We start from the raw sequence: 19,206 nt of genomic DNA on the forward strand, positions 1-19,206 counted from the left end.
CCTATTCACAGATACTTAAAATGACCAGTAATAAAAAGTATAAACTTAAAAAGAAAATCTCAGACTCAGTCCCCTTCTGTGAAATGCAGCAGACGCAGCTACCAGCGAACGTCCACATGTGTCACTGACTATATGTGTCACAGACTCAAACCTGGCTGCAAGGGGAGCTGAGAAAACAAGCTCCCCCATCTCTTATTTTGGAGGTGGCGAAGAAGAGGAATGCAAATACCTACAATTTGATTTACAAAAATTGTAGGGACAACAAGAACACAGAAACTGGAGGGGAAAAATGGCATTCACGATCTGACAAGACAACTAATATTTACTGAAAAAATAATTTATTAAATGAATATAATACTGGGAATAAAATGCATTATAAAAGTAAAAAAATTAAATTCTAAATATATATAAATAATAGTGATTTCCTAATTAACAAGAGTTTTTCTTCACCCATTTAAGTTTTAAATACAATCTTCTGAAAGGCCAGATTTTGAAAGTGTATGGTTCATTTTAAAACAGACATATATGTAGCACTATAATACTTGAAATTTATTATCGTGTTTTATTAGACTGAAAATGATATTAATTTAAATGATTGTTCTCTTTAAGCCTTTTTAAACATTTTGAAATGAACAAGTAGACCATTTTATTATACTCTTTCTGTTTCCCAGGATAGCAAACATATTTCTAATACAATTTGTCAAAAATATTCTGAGATAAAGCATACCTGTCCATTTTGATGAAAACTTTAAAAAAGTTTTGGTACTTTGGTGAAAAGCAGTCTCCTTTTCAGGTCAAAGACTAACAACAGCCATTGTATCTGTTTATCTATGTCAGTAGAATTTTAAACAACCGCATCTTAATATGCTGTACATCAAGACACTGATTAATTTTAGAGGAGGGAAAAAATGGAGATTGTTATTCTAATTCCCCAATAAGTTTCCTTCACTTTTTAGAAAGCATATGCAGTTCAATATACCAACTGGAATTTCAAAATGCTAGAATTATTACCATGCTTATTAAGAGCAATATGCAAAACAGTAGAAATAAAAACTGAGTAACTTCATACTATAAAATGAAACAAGGCACTTTTGACAACTATATGCAAAGCTGAAATAAATATCTTTTTCATAAAGCAGACTCACAGGACTCTAGGTGACTTTTGTAAAAGGTGAAATAGTGAAGGCAGTATATAATTCTTTTTCCTAACTCCACTTACTAAAGAAATTCACCCATTAAACTTGGCACAAAGGAGTTTAATTATCATAAAGTGCATCACTTAGCTAAATATATTAAGAAGAAAATCAGCATCAAGACATTATAGCAACATGTTTACATATACAGAAATAAAAACGCAATGCCAGGAGCTGACATAGGAACTCTGCAGGATATATGGCTTTTTCTCTCTTTTTTTGTATGACTGCCTATTTGCTTAGAATCTGTATTTTCAAAAGAGTATGCCCTGATTAGCTAAAAGAGGTAGTATTCTGAAAAAGGCAAACCCATTGATTCTATAGGTAGAGACTTAAGATAAAGATTACATGGAAAATAAATAAGTGTAACATATAATACACTGGTACACTTACTATAGTATTTGGATATTAATGGATTTGCTTTTCAAATCAAAGCTACTTTATCACTTTAGCTATGTTATTACAGCTCTTTCAGAGTTTTGCTTTGGTACTAGAAAGTTTTCTTCTTGTAAATAGTAACATTCCAAATAAGCAACTTTCATTTAGAGATAATAAACACATCAATATTTAAACTCATCTTTACCACTCATTTAAACCATTAATAAAAATATATCAGGTCAGAGACACAAGGAAGTATATATTCAACAGACAGCAACATGCAATTTATGTGCACTGAACTAATACAACTGGTGATTTAAACACATACACACACAGTGTGCTCACCCATGTTAGTCTGGATCAATATATTGGCAAAATACCAAAATATTTTATGTACAGTATTTAAGGATGTGGGCCTCGATGACAGAACTCTTAACTAGATTGTTTTTAGTGTATTAAATACAAAGTTTGTCTAAAAGACAATTTAAAGCAACCGTGAATATATTTCCTACACCAATAACTTAAATTTTCCTTTATGTAAACTTTATACATGTGCAATCTGGCTGTTTAATGTAGATGCTTCAGTCTCTTTTTTTTTCTTTTTAAATATTTGTCACTCTATTCTAAATTCACAGGAACGTAAAAATGGAAGGGACTGCTGGAGCTGCGTTAGTCTTCTGCATTATACGCCACTTCTGCTACTTCTATGTCTGATACGGAATTTTTAGGTTCACTAAAACTTGAGTATTGCTTATTATCAGCCCTGCAAAAAAAGAGAAACACAATGAAGAGACCAGATGCACACTTCTTCACTTATTACCTTATAATTTTTTTTACCTCCTGTAGAGAATATTAAATGGAAAAATACTCAATAAAAAAGAATATCTAAATATTCAATCAGAAATTTAATAAAGTTATCATTGCCAGATAACACCTTTGGGGATGTATTTTTAACTCTTTCAGCTTTCTGACCTATTATTTTTCAATAAAAATCTAGTTTGTAATGACCTTTACCAACATAAAATTTGTTCTCATGGTTATAAGCTTAACGACCATCACTGAAGTATTAATGATGACCTTGGATTTACATGCAATAAAAATTCTGTGTTCAAATATACTATTCATGATTCCTATTATGTAGACAAGCTGGATTCTATCACAGTGCCCCACTTTTTGCACAGAAAAGCCTGACACTGAGAGAGATTAAAGTGACTTGTCAAGGTTACAAAATCAATTAATTAATCGAGTCACACCCCTGTTAATTCAGACATATCTTCAAAATAAGTGTAATAAATTGTATAGCCTGGATGCCAAAGATTCACTTTTAGGGACAGCCTAGAATATGTAGAGTCTCCCTGTGTTTGCTCATCAGATTCATGATACAGTGATACTGAATTCATAAAAAAAGACCCCATAGAGCATGACTATTTCCCCCCAATTACTCAGATGATTAGGCTACAGTAAACCAAACATTATATACCTAGATTCTTCATCCAGGACACCCTGATCAACCTCAAGCGCAGAGGGCTCCACCTTCAGGGTCTGTCTGCCTTCTGTTCCTGACGTGAGCAGTGATTCTTCAGGTTTCAGAGATAATGTCCTAGAGGTAAAGTACAGTGACAAGTTGTTTTTTATGAGTAAAATAGGTATATATTTATTGTTGTCGATGCATGTAGCTTTAGCAGCTTTTAGCTGCTCTAAGTGGAGTCATATACTTAATAAACTGTTGACTCTAAGTGTCAATAGTGAAATCAGTACTTATGATTAGTTTAAAATGATTTTAACATCAATTTGATATATGCTGACAAGAGGGCAAATTAGAAGTTTCAATATGTGAAGAGTTGGTATAAATGACTAGAAACAAACATATCATTTAAATAGGTTAAAATAGATAATGTTTGCCTTGGTGAACAGCTACAGCCTTATTTTCCCAGTATTTCCTATCCTTCAAATTTTCAGCCTTCTAAATAAATAATCAGACAACAGTTTTCCCCATCTATGAGGATGTACACCGTGAGCCTAAGACTTCTGGAGTCAGAAATTTCCTAAATTATATTAATGGACAAAAGGTATTTAGTCCAGAGTACTGAGCTGAACTTGTTGGACTGAAAATGCAGTCCACAGCACATACCTGATTCTGTTTTCTAGAGTGTCTATAAGAAGTTGCTTCTCACTGAGCAGTTTCTTCAGTGATTCCAACTCTTTTTGTTTTTCAAGTAGTTCTTTTTGAAAACGGTAGTTTGTCTCTTCTAAAGTTTCACAGAAAGCCTTAAAAACAAACAGCAAATAAAAACCACATGCAGAATGAGAATAACATGAACTACTTATGCAGTACACTTCTGAAGAGTGTAACTGAAGAGTTCAAGAACTCAGATAATCAAAATAATATGGATACAACCCAGGTGCTTTGTTCTCCACTCTCATCTTTTTAGGTTTCTGCTACCTTAGCTCTCACTTACTGGGGAAATCATAAATAAATACAAGTCCCTTTTCCTGAGAATTATTAAATAGTAAGTCAGGGTGCCAGAAATGAATATGTGATATGTCTCCAGTGTACAACTTGGAAAAAATTACCAATAACCACTGTTTTAGTTTCTATTCTACTCAGTCTGCTTTTGCCCACTCTAAGATGATTATACTTAAAAAACAAAATGGAAACAAACTGGTTATTGATCCCATTTGTGTTAGCTCAGAAGACATATCTGATAATCAGAATTTCCATCATAGTACCTTCAATATTATTTCCCCTTACTTCTCCTTTCACTATATTCATGCAAGGACATTTTATCCTTTATACCAGGAAGCTAAAGTACTGAAATAAAAATTAAAATCATACTGACAGAATGATGTCATGAAAAAAATCTGGGTCACTTACGCACTGAGGTTTTCAGTATTGCTGATCAATTCTTTGAATGATCTCTTGTTATCTATCATTCCCTGTCTCCCGTGTGACTGTTTGAATTCTTCATTCCTGCAAACTTCCTACAGTATGTTACTCCTGGTTATCCCAAGCCCAGCAGATGATCTTTATGCCCATCCCAGAAAAAAAATGCTACCCTCCCAGAATCCTTTGGATGAAATTTTTATCCTCCAAATTTACCTCCTCCCTCCCATCCCTACCTATGGCCAAATTCACTAAGAGTCTTACTCTCTTTTCTATACTAGCTGTGCCAAGGCAAATGCTAATAATGACTTCTAATTGTCAAATCCAAAATGCTGGTTTTCTCAACTACACCGCATGTCACTATACTTAAAAAGTAAAAAAAAAAAAAAAAAGGCATCTGTGAAACTCTGTGGTTCCCCTAACTTTACAGCGAGATTTCTACTCGTTCTTTGCATGTGGGCATTCACAGTTTTGTCCTTGATTATATATTCTCTTGCTCTATATGACATCCTTGGGCAATTACTGTTACCACTTCAACTATAACCTATACTATTTGCTATCAATTTTTTTTTTCCCTGCTAATCTCCAGCCCAGACCTTTCCTGAATACACAGTTGTCATTCATATGCCTATTGGTCCTCTTCAACTGGATGGACCAACAGTAGGTTAGAATCCAAGGGAACATCTGCTCTACCTCCTAATCCCTAACCACCAAATCCACCAGGCAGGCCTTAGATCATGGCATTTCACTGCTTTGTATGACCCAGGTAGCCCAGTCTTTCCCACTCCCCTCTTCTCCTCCTCCCCTGCTGTCTCATTAACATCTCGTATGTGTTTGTCATTTACTCATTTCTCCTGTGCAGTACTGGCAGCATAAGGATAATTAATGAGGTCAATGAAAGAAGACCGTCCAGAAGTGAACCCTGTTCTTTCACATTCACTTGACTTTTGATAAAGGTGCCAACATAACTCAACACAGGGCACTGACAAGTAAATATTTATAGAAACTCAAGATCATTATTTCACACCTTATACAAAATTAGCTCCGGATGGATGTTAAGAGTTAAAACTATAAAGCTTCTAGAAAAAAAAGAGGAGAAAATACTTGTGGTCATATGTTAGGCAGAGTTCTTGTGATACAATACCAAAAGCATAAGCCAAAATAGAAAAGTGATAAAATGAATATCTTAATAATTAAAAACATTAGTACTTCAAAATATACCATTAAGAAGATAAAAAGACACATATAGACTATGAGAAAATATATGCAAAACGTATTTGATAAAGGACTTGTATCTAAAGAATTCTTACAACTCAGTAAGACAAACAATCCAACTAAAAAAATAAGCAAAAAGCTTCATCAAGGAAAACATACAAATGGCATAAAAAGCACATGAAAAAGCAATTAACATGAAAACTGTTACAGAAATAAAATTCCAAGTTTAATGAAATACCATGACATATCTACAAGAAAGGCTATAATCCAAAAGACAGACAACATCTAATGCCTGTGAGAATGTGGAGAAACTGGAACTCTCACACATGACAAGTGGGAATGTAAAATGGTGTAGCCACCTGAGAAAATTCTGCTTCTTAAAGTTAACATAAATGTCTGGTTACATGGCAAACATGATTTGTCATATAACCAGACATTCTACTCTCAGGAACCAACCTAAGAGAAAAGAAGACATCTGTCCACAGAAAGTCTTCTTGAAATTGTTCATAGCTGCATTATTCGTAATAGTACAAATCTGGAAATAATCCAAATATCCCTCAGCTGGTGACTGGATAAGCAAAATGTGGTTTATGTATACAACGGAAAACCCTTCAATAATAAAAAGTAATGAAACACTGAGAGACTGTAACACGGATGGGCTTCGCTGGTGGCACTTCCCAGTGGTAAAGAATCTGCCTGCCAGTGCAGGAGATGCAAGAGACCTGGGTTCAATCCCTGGGTTGGGAAGATCCCTGGAGTAGAAAATGGCAACCCACTGCAGTATTTCTGCCTGAAAAATTTCACGGACAGAGGAGCCTGGGGGGCTACAGTCCATGGGGTCACAAAGAGTCTGACATGACTGAGCACATTATTAGCATGCATAACATGGATGATGCTCAGAAACATTATGTTAAATTTAAAAAAAAATGCAAAGATTTTATATAAAATCTTTGCATCTGTTTTTTTATATGCTATGCATATTGTACATATGGTATTATGTATTTATATAGACACATATACATTTACAAGCATGTGAGGTGGTGATGGACAGGGAAGCCTGGTGTGCTGCAGTCCATGGGGTCGCAGAGTCGGACATGACTGAGTGACTGAACTGAACTGATATATATTTATATACACACGTGTGTGCTAAGTTGCTTTGCTGTTGCTGCTGCTAAGTCGCTTCAGTCGTGTCCAACTCTGTGCGACCAGTAGTGTCCAATTCTTTGCAACCCTGTGGACTGTGGCTGCCAGGCTCCTCTGTCCATGGGATTCTCCAAGCAAGAATACTGGAATGGGTTGCTATGCCCTCCTCCAGGGGATCTTCCCCATTCAGGGATCGAACCTGTGTCTCCTGCATTGCAAGCAGATTCTTTACTGCTGAGCCACTGGGGAAGCACTATATACACACGATATGATTCTATCTATACGAAATAACCAGAAAAGATATTCGCAGAGACTGACAGCAGAACAGTAGTCATCTGAGGCTGGCACTGAGGAATGACTGCAAAATGGCTTGTAGAATTTTTTTTGAGGTCGTGGAAATTTCTAAAATTGGAGTATGTTAATGAAGGCACAGCTCTAAAGATTTACTAAAAGTTATTAAATTGTACATTTACAATGAAATAGCAAATAACAAATTTTATGGATGAAAATTTTACTTCAATAAAGCTGTTTTTAAAAAAAGCTATGGCATGCTTCTAACACAAAAAACTGACTCAGTTTAACTGAAAACATTAACAATTAAATCTGTTCCACTTAAAAATCATTAAACATTTAGGGAAAAACTTGCATAAAATCCTAGCTAATCTATTATTACCAAATCTGTGAATCTAGCCAATTTCTTCAAGAAATAGGCCACTCTAAACGTCAATTAGCGTAATTTGAGTAGCACCAAGCTTGAGCTGAACTGGTAACAAGATAGTAACTTCAACTTCTGGAGATTGGTTTTTTAAATTTGATTTTAAATGTAGTTTCCTTACTTTGATACTTGGATGGAAGAAAATTCAACATACACATATTGCTTTTGAATGTAAAATAAATTTCCAAGTAGTTTTCTTTTTGTTTTCTGAAATGGTAAAAACACAGAGAATAAATGTAGGATTTAATTTTCGAGCTTCACTGACTATATGATATGTACGAAATTTTACTTTTTTACTGAATTAGGTCCATGTACTTCAGTGAAAGAAAGCTTTGACTCAAACATTAAAAGCTTTCTGTGCAAAACTACCAGTCTGAAATTATAATTTTGCTGTTTGCTATTCCATTCAAGAAACAATGAAGTTATTGTATGGTATTATTTGTTCCTCTTTTCATGTGATATATAATACAGCACTTACCCTGCTTTCTTCTAAGCTATCAAATGGACCTGGTGGATCATCCAGACAAAGAAAGTCTCTCACTGCAAGGCTTTCATAGAAAAAAAAAAAAAAAGCTGGGGTACAAATACGTTTACAAAAGACAGCAGAAAGCAAAAGTCATTCCGAAGCTATGGTGTTTTAAGTAAGTTGGTTCTGATAAGCAAGAAAATAAGCAAGATGGCTTATGTGTTTTCACACAGGTAACAAAATACAAATATAAAATCTATAGAAGATACAAAGATTTTAGGTTATTTCTAAGGTCCTACGAACATAAACAGACATTCTGAATTTGTTACATAGTTTATATGACATAAAACATAAATCTGAATAACAGTACAAGAGAGCAACTTAAATGGTGAACAGGCATAGCATTCAGAGAAATGTTTATTTGAACTAGTCTAAAAAAGCCATTATCTTGTTATGAAGAAATACAATTTCTAATTTATACACCATTGTTCCCTCTTTAGGAGATGATTCTAAAGTAATTACAAATTAAAGATTTTTCTTGCAATTATGTTTATTATATTAATTTACTTAAGTATTTTCTCTAGAGAGTTCAAGAGAAAGAATTCTGATCATCCCATTTATGAATTACCAAAAATTTCAAAATAATGAAATGATAGTTATATTTATACTTTTCAATGATCAGAAACAGGTTAAGAAGGTAAAAACTGAACTTGTTATATGACATTCCTCTTTCTAAAAAGTAATTTGGGATTTAGAGACAGCTCTGTGTGTGTGTTAAAAATGTGGATACTCAAAAAGTATGACTGGGCTTCCTCAGTGGCTCAGCAATAAAGAACTCAGCTGCAATACAGGAGGTGGTCAGGAAGATCCCCTGGAGAAGGAAATGACAATCCACTCCAGTATTCTTGCCTGGGAAATCCCCTGGACAGAGGAGCCTGGTGGGCTACAGTCCATGGGGTTGCAAACAGCTGGACATGACTTAGCAACTAAACAGGAGTTCTACTCAAATGAAGTCCAATGGATTCTCTAATTTTTTTTCCACTATAATTCTAAGGTTATATTCTATGTCCCACTTTGTTTAATCTGTGGCATAAGAATGAAATTTAAAACTGGCATCACAACTGTAATTTACAAAACACTTAAAGGGTTCAATACATTTCTTCTGTTTCAACAGGACTCACTTGATGGAGGAAGAAAGTTAATATTCTCAAGCTTTCTTGCTTATCCAAGAAAAGGGGCAGATAAGAATGTCTGACAGAGAGTAGTGTTTGAGAAAACAATTGCTTTATCAAAAATTCTGATACGTTTTTCCTGTCTAGAAAATCAAGCTCTTACCCCTTCTTGAGAATCACTGACTGGAGAACTTTACTTAGATTTGATAAACATTTGATTGCCTATATGTGCCATGGCCTGCTCAGTGATTTCTTATACATTATCAATGTATAATTTATAAACAAATCAAGTAAATTCAAATAAAGTATAAGTACCAAAGGGTCTATATTATTAAATGACCTATGGACTAAATAAAAGTTAATTCTTTTAAACAAGTTTTATTTACTTGTTCACTGATAAGTTCAATATAACCCCTAATCTCTCTTCTGTATTCAATGCTTAATACTTTTCATTTGACCTTGATAATAAAGGTAATATCAGGATAGGAGGGAAATCTATCTAAGAGAAAATCCAATAATCTGGAATTGAAAGGTAAGAAAAGACCACCTTTCTGCTCTCTTTAGTACCTAGAGTTAAAGAGTGGTTGGGAAATCCCTATTTTAAAATTGTGATCAATTGTTGACTTAATGTGCCCAACGATAAGGAAACCAGAGATGGTATCCCTCAGCATTCTTTTTATCAGAGCAAATTTGTCCTGTAACTTAAGACTCTTCCTTTGAGTCTCCTGAAAAAGTTTCCTTTAGAAGAGTTTCACTGTAATTTTCAAATTTCTTAAAAAACTATTTCACTCAGTGAATCTTCACCTTGTATTTCATAATGTATCTTTTTTTCTTTCATGGGTATGTATTTGTTTACATCCCAGTTTTCTAACAGACCAGTAATTTAAAGCTAAATATGCTCTTTATCTCAAAATTTATATTAAAAAAAGCTAAAACTAATGCCTACAATTCATTAAAAGGTCAATAAAGAGCTAGGTAAAAAATGTACTAAAATACTAGATACTAATTGTCAAAACCAAATTAAGCACAAAAAGTCGCTGCATGAAAAAATTAATGAGGGATTTCAGATAGAAATGTTTTATCAGTTACTACTTCTCTTCAGTATTCTCAACTAGTAAAAAGAAAATAACAAAATTTGACATTGACTGTAGCCCTGAGGACAGGGACTCTCAAGGCTGGTGGCGGTGAGGGCTGCCGTGCAGGAGCTGGGCTGGTGGGTGTGGGGCTGAAGGGCTCACGCTTCCGTTCCTGTGGCGGATGTGTGGGCCTGGTTTACACCTTGATTATGTCTCACCTGGTTTCTTTCAGCTCATTTGTGTCCCGACCTTCAGTTTTATTCATTCTAACATGAAATGCTTCCAGAACAAATGTTTTATGTCAAACCCACCTTGAAACCCATCTGTGCGTCCTCTAACAAGAGGGAACAAAGCTGAGGTCTTGGCGTTGGCATAAAGTACCTGCGCACATTCAGACTTTAACTGCCTTCCTTACTTGACACTTCAGAAATGGTGTCGTCTCACGCCTGCCGTTATTATCCTGGTCCACCCTCTCCTCCACACGCTACCAGGCCCAGTGCTCTTACATGCATTACGACACCACCTTGAAGACATCCCTTTCACAGGACTTCCACACAGTCTTATTAGCATTATCTGTTTAACCAAGCAGTCTTCTGCTTCACCAAAAAGTAGATGACAAGTTTCAGGACTGTACAGAATCTGAACCAATTAATTAGCACAGCACAGAGTTAGTGTTCAAAAATAATGAATTTGTTTGTAAGAGCCATGCAATTAGGAAAAAAAAAAAAGGAATGAAACTCTTAAGAGCATCAGAACAAACTTCTATCCACTGCTGTATATAAATAATACAGCAGAACTCTCAAATTTGAGATGGATTTTAGTTTTCAACAGATATTCCTACTTTCATGTGAAAGTAAGCTTAGACAGCAAAATGTAAGACCAAAAGTCTTAAGAGTTAAAAGAAAGTTAGAATTTGGTTGCTTCTGATGGTATGACTTCAAGATTTATAAAGAAGCACAACAAAAAGAGTAAGAAACTTAGAGCTAAAAGAGGATATTTTCAGAGAACATTTAGTCTAATTACTTCATTTTCTAATTGGAGACATTGATTAAAATCAGTTAAGTAACTGCTTAAAATTATTTCACTACCAGGCTCAGGAAACGGAATTTTGCGTAAGATCTTTGAGACCCAATTAGGTAAGAGTTTACATGTATCTGAATACAACATATTTAGCTTTACTGCATTAAAAGGAAAACTGTCCATAATTAAATGTCTACCAAACTAATATTTTGTGTAAAAATCACCCAACCAACCTTAGCAATAATGTGTTCATTCTCATGAGCTGGCATTATATAAGCTATTGCTTATATAACTGAATTCCTTCATTTTATAAAAACACTAAGGTTAACTCAACCTCTCGTGACAGTCTCTTTATATATAAAAACTTAGACACATGAGAAGATATGAAAATGTATAAAAAAGTTACTTTAGATGTTCTTGCTCAAAAATTATAATTTATTGACTTTTACAACTAGAAGAGACACCTAAGAAGTCATTAATTCAATATATCCCATGTAATAATTCCCTCTTTAATACCACTGGTAGTTACCTAGCCTAGTCTCTTCTAATACTTAAGGTAAACTCACTTACTCAAAAGGCAGAACACATTTCTATACCAGACAGCTTGAAAGGACATGTAACTTTTTTATCTGAGTTTACTGGGGGCTTCCTCTAACTTCTCATTTATTCTGAGTTTTACATGTTAGTCTTGCTATTCAAAATGAGGTCCAAGGCCAGTGGCATCGGCATCACTGGGAAACCGGTTAGAAACACTGCATCTCCACTCCAGACCTTGCTAATTCAGAATCTGTGTTTGAACATGATGTGCCTGACAGTGGAGAAGCCTGGCTTTAGAGCTAACTATCATTTGATTAATTCTTTTCTGAATGTTTATTTATTTACTCATTTTTGTCTGTGATTGGTCTTCCCTGCTGCGTGGTATTTAGCTGTGGAGAGTAGGGGCTACTCTGGGTGTGGGGGTCTCTCTTGTGGAGCACTGGCTCTGGGGCAGGTGGGCTTCAGCGGTTGCAGCTCCCAGGCTCCAGGGCACAGGCTCACTAGCTGCAGTCCCTGGACTTAGTTGCCCCGAGGCGTGTGGGATCTTCCCGGATCAGGAATTGAACCTGTGTCTCCTGCACTGGCAGGAGGATTCTTTACCACTGAGCCACCAGGGAAGTCCTCATTTGATTAATTCTTTTCCCCATCACAAGACTTTCAAACACCTGAATATGGTTACCATGTCTCTCCAAGTAAGTTTTCTTTTCAAAGGGTAAAGAGTCTCATTTCTTTCAATTGATTCCTCATGTAAAATGTTTGGATAGTATTTGTTTTAAATAATGAGCTTCTGTTAATCCAGATATACCTGGACTTTTTTCTTTTAAAATAGATGTAGAGTTTAAAACACTGAATTCTGGCACTGAACCTCTTGTAGATGAATGGTAATATAAGGAAAATATATATAATTTTAACTCTTGCATTTTAAAGCATTAAGAAGAAAAATATGGTAAATCAGGATATATGTGTAGTAATTCTGAAAACATGGAGTAGTAAGATATTTGCTGTGCTGATTAAATGATGTAATTATTTCAAAATAGCAGAAGCTAGGATAAAACAATAGCTATATTTTAACTATACAGCTATGAGAGACCTTCCCCCTCCATCCATCTTTACACATTTGACAAGCTAAATTAGATGCTGTTTCGGGTACAGGACTGTGCCTGCTTGCTTCTGCATTTTGATGTAGTATTCCTTTTCATTTGGTAAGTCCTTCTTTACTTTCTCTCTGTCAGTTTAAATATCAGTAATTCTTCAAAACCCAGCTTAAATACCACCATCTAGGAAGCCTCCTCTAACTCCTCCAGTTAAAATTTTTCTCTTTTCTTCCCCTTCTGAAAAAGACAGATATCCAACTTTTAGTTTTTTGGTGTGTCTTTTTTCTTCCTATTTAGTTTTCTTAAATAAAGGATTAGCATCTAATGAACCTTTGTGTAGCTGCAATACTTTATATACCATAAAAGACCTAAATAAACATTTATTGAACAAACAAAACCAAAGATTTTATCAGGAAAATATTAACATTTTTGTTTTATTCTGTATTCTCTAAATGTATCTGAAAATATTCTCTTAAAACACTTAAACCAACAATTCTTAATATCCCTTGGATCTCAACTGCGTTGTGAGGTGCTAAGGAATCAAAAAGCAACAAGGACTTTTTGACATGGACTGTTGCACTGTGCTAACAGGCCCTGCACACTGAACGGTGGGTCAAAGAGCCTCATGACCTACTCCTGTGTATGCACCTTTCAGACTGGTGGGAGAACACAATCAAATAATCACAGAAATAGTTACAAACTGAAAGGCTACTAAAGTAAAGCTCCAACCAGCCTTTTTCGACTGGGACTCCACATGAGGATTAAATCCTATTGCCAATGATATGAGTGACTATTTTCTCAGTTCTCTTAAGACTGGTGGTATACGGCTAGTATTATCCTAGAGAGAAGTTAGTTACATGCAACGGGTGTCTTAAGGCATTAGGAACTGACTTTCAGAACCAGCAGAGAAGATACTATGAGAAAGACTTGACCTAATTTTTAGTGGTGGTGATGGATGAGGGGTTGGTCAGAGACCAACCTAAGGAAGTGAAGTCTGCTTGAAGCCTGAAAGAGTCATCTAGGCTGGGGCTGTGGGAGCAAGGGCAGTAGTGTGAAATGCCTTTCTAGGAACAGCTTATTAAAAAAGGAACAGGTGACTGTGAAAAAGTACAAGACCAATTCTGTCTGATGTAGAGAACAGGGGCAGGGAGGAATACTGAAACATAAGGTTGGAAAGACAGACATGTAGTCAGGGCCCAGAAAGGATGACTTAAATCGCCTTACAAAAGGACACTGTGGCTCCAGTGGGCTACAGAAATAGGAGTGGATGAGGAAGACAGTGGTGGAGAGGAGTGATTTAAGTGAGAGGCAACCCTTTAGACTAGAGTGGCAATGGCAGGATGGAGAAAAGCTGACAGATTTGAGTTGTATTGTATAAAGACAGGGATGTGTCCAGATGACTGGGTTTTGGGTAGACAATGAGCTGAATATTGGGGGAAAGTGAGACAATGAGCTGTGACGTCTGTTCTAGGTTTGAGGTCACACTGAGACGTCTGAAGGAGACGGCAGGGAGGCAACCGCAGCAGTGAGTCTGGGAACGGGAGGAGGGGTCCGGCCTGCAATTACCTTATTAGAGGAAAGTGAGGAGGGTGGCAGAAGTCTCACGTAGTCACTGAGCTTAGCGCACATTAGGAAGCAAGGTGTGTTTGTATAGTACGAGTGTCTTGCAATGTGAGGTGATATAAATAAAAGAAAGACTAAGGAAACAGGGTGAAGAATGCTGAAGATCGTTCCAAAAGTAGGTCTCTACACAACATGCTATTGCTGCACTGTAACTGCTCTCTGCTGTTGTTTGGTCACGAAGTCGTGTCTGAGTCTTTTGCAGCCCCACGGACTGCAGCCCGCCAGGCTCCTCTGTCCATAGATTCTCCAGGCAAGAACACTGGAGTGGGTTGCCATTTCCTCCTCCAGGGGATCTTCCTGACCCAGGGATCCAACCCCTGTCTCATATACTGGCAGGTGGATTCTTTACCACCGATGCACCTGGGAAGTTGTAAATGCTAATTTTTTTCAAAATGGTTCTAATTTATCTGATAATGTAAGTGCCAAGATTAGATACCCAGATGCAATCAGATCATATAGCAATTTTCTTGTAAATATATTCAGATACAAAAAATAAAGAAAGGATATTGATCCTTTCTCTAAAAGTTTCTGGTATTTTTACTTCACTCTCTGTATAAATTAACCTGATTTCAAGGTTTTTGTATTACTTTGGAGAATTAAAAATATTGTCAAAATTATATAGTGTCATAGTTACCAAAAATCTACCAATATATTAGCTACTGTTTTATTACTAAAATACTGAAATCAAGTTTACAGCTCAGTGGATGGTTTGACTATATGGCATACAAAGTCTAACTTTGCTACACTTTTTGGGAGTGTTAATATAAATCAAACACCAAATAAGTCCTTACTGAAAAAAAGCCAAGAAAATCACAGTTACTGCTTTTAGACAGGATAAGTAATTATACTCCTACCTTATATTTTTTGTGCTTGAATAAATATGGTCCTAGATATATTCTCTAGTTTAAACCAGTTATTGGAATGCATAAACTCTTATTCAATTTGTTACATACCAGTTAGCAATGTCCTTGTGAGCTACTAAATTCTGAAGAAACGCTTGTAATCCTAATTGCCTATCTTCTAAAAACTCCGCATTGTAATTATCTCTAAACCAGCGTTTTGGTGGAAGGGCTAATCGAAAGCCTGGAAACATCTCTTTTAACTGAAAAAGAAGAAAAAAGAAAATACAATGTTCAACTAAATCACTTGAATTCTACAAAATCTAACCTGTCGACTCTATGAAACTATTCATAAAACAAGCTTACAAAAAAAGATTTAAATTCAGATATGCTTTTTACGCCTTGACTGTTTTACTTTGATTTCTACCAGTTGCGTATGCACAGGAATTACAGGTGCTCCTTGTCCCTGCTAACACTTGGTATTGTCCATCATTTTAATGTTAGCCATCTTACTAGGTGTGTAGCAGCATTTCATTGTGGCTTTAATTTGCATACCTCTGTTGACAAATGGTGTTAAGTATCTTCTTATGTGCTTGGATCTATTCAGATCTTCTGAACCCCCTGCTTTTCAAAAAACTGGGTACTTGTCTTTGGATTAAGTTGTCAGAGTTCTTTATATAGTCTAGCTACAAGGCCTTTGTCAGGTATAGGTACGATGAACATATTCTCCCAAACTATGTTTTGACTTTTCATGTTATTCTTAACAGAGTACATTTAAAAATCTTTATTGTTTCCTAACTCATCCTTTTTTTTTTTTTCCTTTTCTGATTTATGCTGTTTTAGATACTATCTAAGAAACCTTTGCTCACTCCAGGGCTGTAAAAATTTTCTTCCATGTTTTTTCCTAGACGTTCATAATTTTAACGTTTACATTTTGGCTTATAATCCATTTTGCATATTTGGCTTACATTTTACTTTCTTAGGGAGGCTTTTCCACCTTCTAAGCTGGGTGAGATTTCCCTTTATACACTCTGATTAACTGACTATATTAACATAACTGGATAACAAGGTACCTCAAAATTCAGTGGTGGAAAATAATCATTTATTAGGCCATGGACTCTTTAGGCAATTCCTAAAGGGCAGGGTGAGGATGGATTATTTCTTTCACAATGAGTTAGAACTTCAGCTGGACACCTGAGGTTGAGAAGCATCTGAAGTTCACTCCCACGTATTTATACGGGAATAGGCTGTTTGCTGCTGAGACCTTAGCTGGGGCTGTCAATCACAAGCCTGACATGGACTCTCCATGTATCGTGGACTTTCTCACCACATAGAGACTGGGTTTCAAAGAGGGAGCATCCCAAGAGAGAAAGCCAGGATGAAGCTATATACTTCTTATGATCTAGCCTCATTAACACAGCGTCAGTTCCACTGTCCTCTATTAGTTAGATCAGGCATAAGCTCACCCATGTTCGAGGTGGAGAGGAGACAAGATTCTACCCCTTGATGGTAAGTGGCAAGATTCCGGGAGAGCATGTGGGACTGAGAGTGCTGCTGCAGACATTTTTGGAAAACACAAGCTGCCACACATTGTCAAATCCTTCACTTATTTTTTGAATGATATTTATCATGAGGCAAATTAAGTAATGTTTACTTAATTTTGGACTCTCATTCTAAATGTTGGCTGCATACTGGAATCACCCAAGGAACTTTTGAGTAGGAACTCACACAGATTCTGAGAGGGCTCCACTGCAGAACAGCTCCCTTTTGTCTGAAGATGATTAATCAGGATTTATATTAATGACTGTGTCCTACCTCTGACATATTTGGATTTTAAGTGGTTGGGATATGGCCTGGGCATTGTAATTTTAAAAAGCTTTCCAGGGAAGTGCAAAGTACAGCTAAGACTGAGAACCATTTTACACACAGTTGCACCCCCAATGCCTAACATAATGCCTGCTACATTGCAAGTAGTCAACAATCTATGTTCAATAAATGGATGAATGAAATGGAACCACGTACATTCACATTACTTAAATACAAAACAAAACATTACAGTGTAAGAAAAAACTTAGCAAAGGAGAAAAATTCACAGGGTAAAAAGCTAAATAAAAATATAAAACATTCTGTCAACATTTCTATACTAAAAATTCTGATTTGATTTCAAGATGTAAATATTTTTGGCCTTGGAGTCTGATTTTTTACTGTTTGAAAGTAATAAAAGCTGTAAGGATGAAATAAAAAGTCTTTTTAAAAAAAATTAATTTTAAGCTTTAAAATTTAAACATAACATATGTCCACATGCATGGTTAGATTTTTTTTCCCCTTAAAAAATAATCCTCAGAAAAGAGTGAGTTGTTTCATAATTAGGCCTTCACAAAGTGTTTATAAGTGCTTATTCAATAACTTTATTTTGAACAAAGTACAATTTGGGAACTATACATTAGCTTGAAATAACCAATAAATGGTAGCTTTTATATTTCATTAAACTTTAATAAATTTCCTGTGAAATGACATCAAAATAGGCATTTGATATTTCTATAAAAAACCCTTTAAAAATATGACACACATGCTGTGGGATTAAGATGCAGAACTGAGCACATTCATCTAATTCTGTCTTTCTGAGTTCTGCTAATATTATAGTAAAGAGGAAAAACACTTAAAACAACATATTGGAAACTAAAAAGCACCGAGGAGAGCAGCAAAGACTCAAGAGAGCCAAGAAACCTGAGGTGTAGAAAAACTTACTCCAAGTTTGTAGTTACAGAGACCTCAAACTGCTCACAAACTGGCAGCTCAAGGCAGGAGACTGGAAAACACCTCTGGAGAGTCCGATCAACTCAACAGGAATGACTTTAAGGTCTTGAAATCAGAAGCTCTCCAGCAAAAGCCCACCTTTCCCATTATATAGTGAATCTTGAAGTCAACACAAGACTCTACCATGAGGTAAGAGATTCCAATCAGTTATTAGTACCCAACTTTTAATCATGAGCAGACAACCACGAATTACTACACACTAGTACTAACATGGAAGACAAAGACAAATATCACAAGGAGAAAAACAAAGACAACACAAAGAGGAAAAAGTATGAATAAAAATACAATCACTAATGCAGTCAATGGATTAAGATACTACATTAAGAAATAAGAATAAGATGATCAAAAGAGAGGACATTCAGAGAAAAGATGGTCTTAGAAAGAGAAAGGAAAATTGCCTTCAAAATAGCAACAACAACAAAAAATAGTAAACGGGGAGGAAAAGATCCAGAATCATATAGAATCAGCCCAAAGGTCTGTTTTACAAGGTGACAGAGAGAACACAGAAGGGAGGAATTCATTACTAAAGCAATTCAAAAACACTTCTCTGAACTGAAAGACATGCACTGCCCACAGAGTGTCTAAGTTAATACAAGAAAAGAACCCACAAAAAGTCATCGTGTGTCCCCTTCCTCTTGAACCTCCCTCCCACCTCCCTCCCCAACCCACCCTACAGCTTGTTAGAGAGCCCTGGTTTGAGTACCCTGAGTCATACAGCAAATTCCCATTGGCTGCTCATGTTGATGGTTAGCAGAAACCAACACAATTCTGTAATTTTTCTTCAATTAAAAAATAAATTTAGAAGGTGGCAAAAAAAAAAGTTACTGTGAAATTTCAGATTAATTACACAGAGAAGATTCAAAAGACTTCTAAAGAAGAAAAAAACAGGTGACATGCAAGTGATATGGAGCAAGAACAGCTTTGGACTTCTCAAGGGCAATATGCAACACTAACAAGATAAAATAGCTTAATGTCTTCAAAATTCTGAAAGAACATTTTCCAACTTAGAATTCTATACCCAGCCCACATTTCAA

General features: G+C 35.7%; 1 protein-coding gene across 4 annotated transcripts in view; it reads right to left on the reverse strand.

The window, feature by feature from the left end:
* Positions 1–1,240: 1,240 nt before the first annotated feature.
* SNX16 (sorting nexin 16) overlaps positions 1,241–19,206 on the reverse strand; it is a 34,540-nt gene continuing 16,574 nt past the window's right edge. For all 4 annotated transcript variants that reach the window (XM_070382892.1, XM_070382894.1, XM_005908664.3 and 1 more), the window contains 5 exons: positions 15,470–15,618; positions 8,007–8,076; positions 3,703–3,839; positions 3,052–3,171; positions 1,241–2,334 (listed from right to left, as the gene is read on the reverse strand). In XM_070382892.1, coding sequence (XP_070238993.1) covers positions 2,241–2,334; positions 3,052–3,171; positions 3,703–3,839; positions 8,007–8,076; positions 15,470–15,618 — 570 coding nt within the window. In that variant the 3' untranslated portion in view covers positions 1,241–2,240. The remainder of the gene's footprint in view (positions 2,335–3,051; positions 3,172–3,702; positions 3,840–8,006; positions 8,077–15,469; positions 15,619–19,206) is intronic.

This window comes from Bos mutus, chromosome 14 (genome assembly GCF_027580195.1).
Source record: "Bos mutus isolate GX-2022 chromosome 14, NWIPB_WYAK_1.1, whole genome shotgun sequence".
In the NCBI taxonomy this organism is placed as follows: Eukaryota; Metazoa; Chordata; class Mammalia; order Artiodactyla; family Bovidae; genus Bos; species Bos mutus.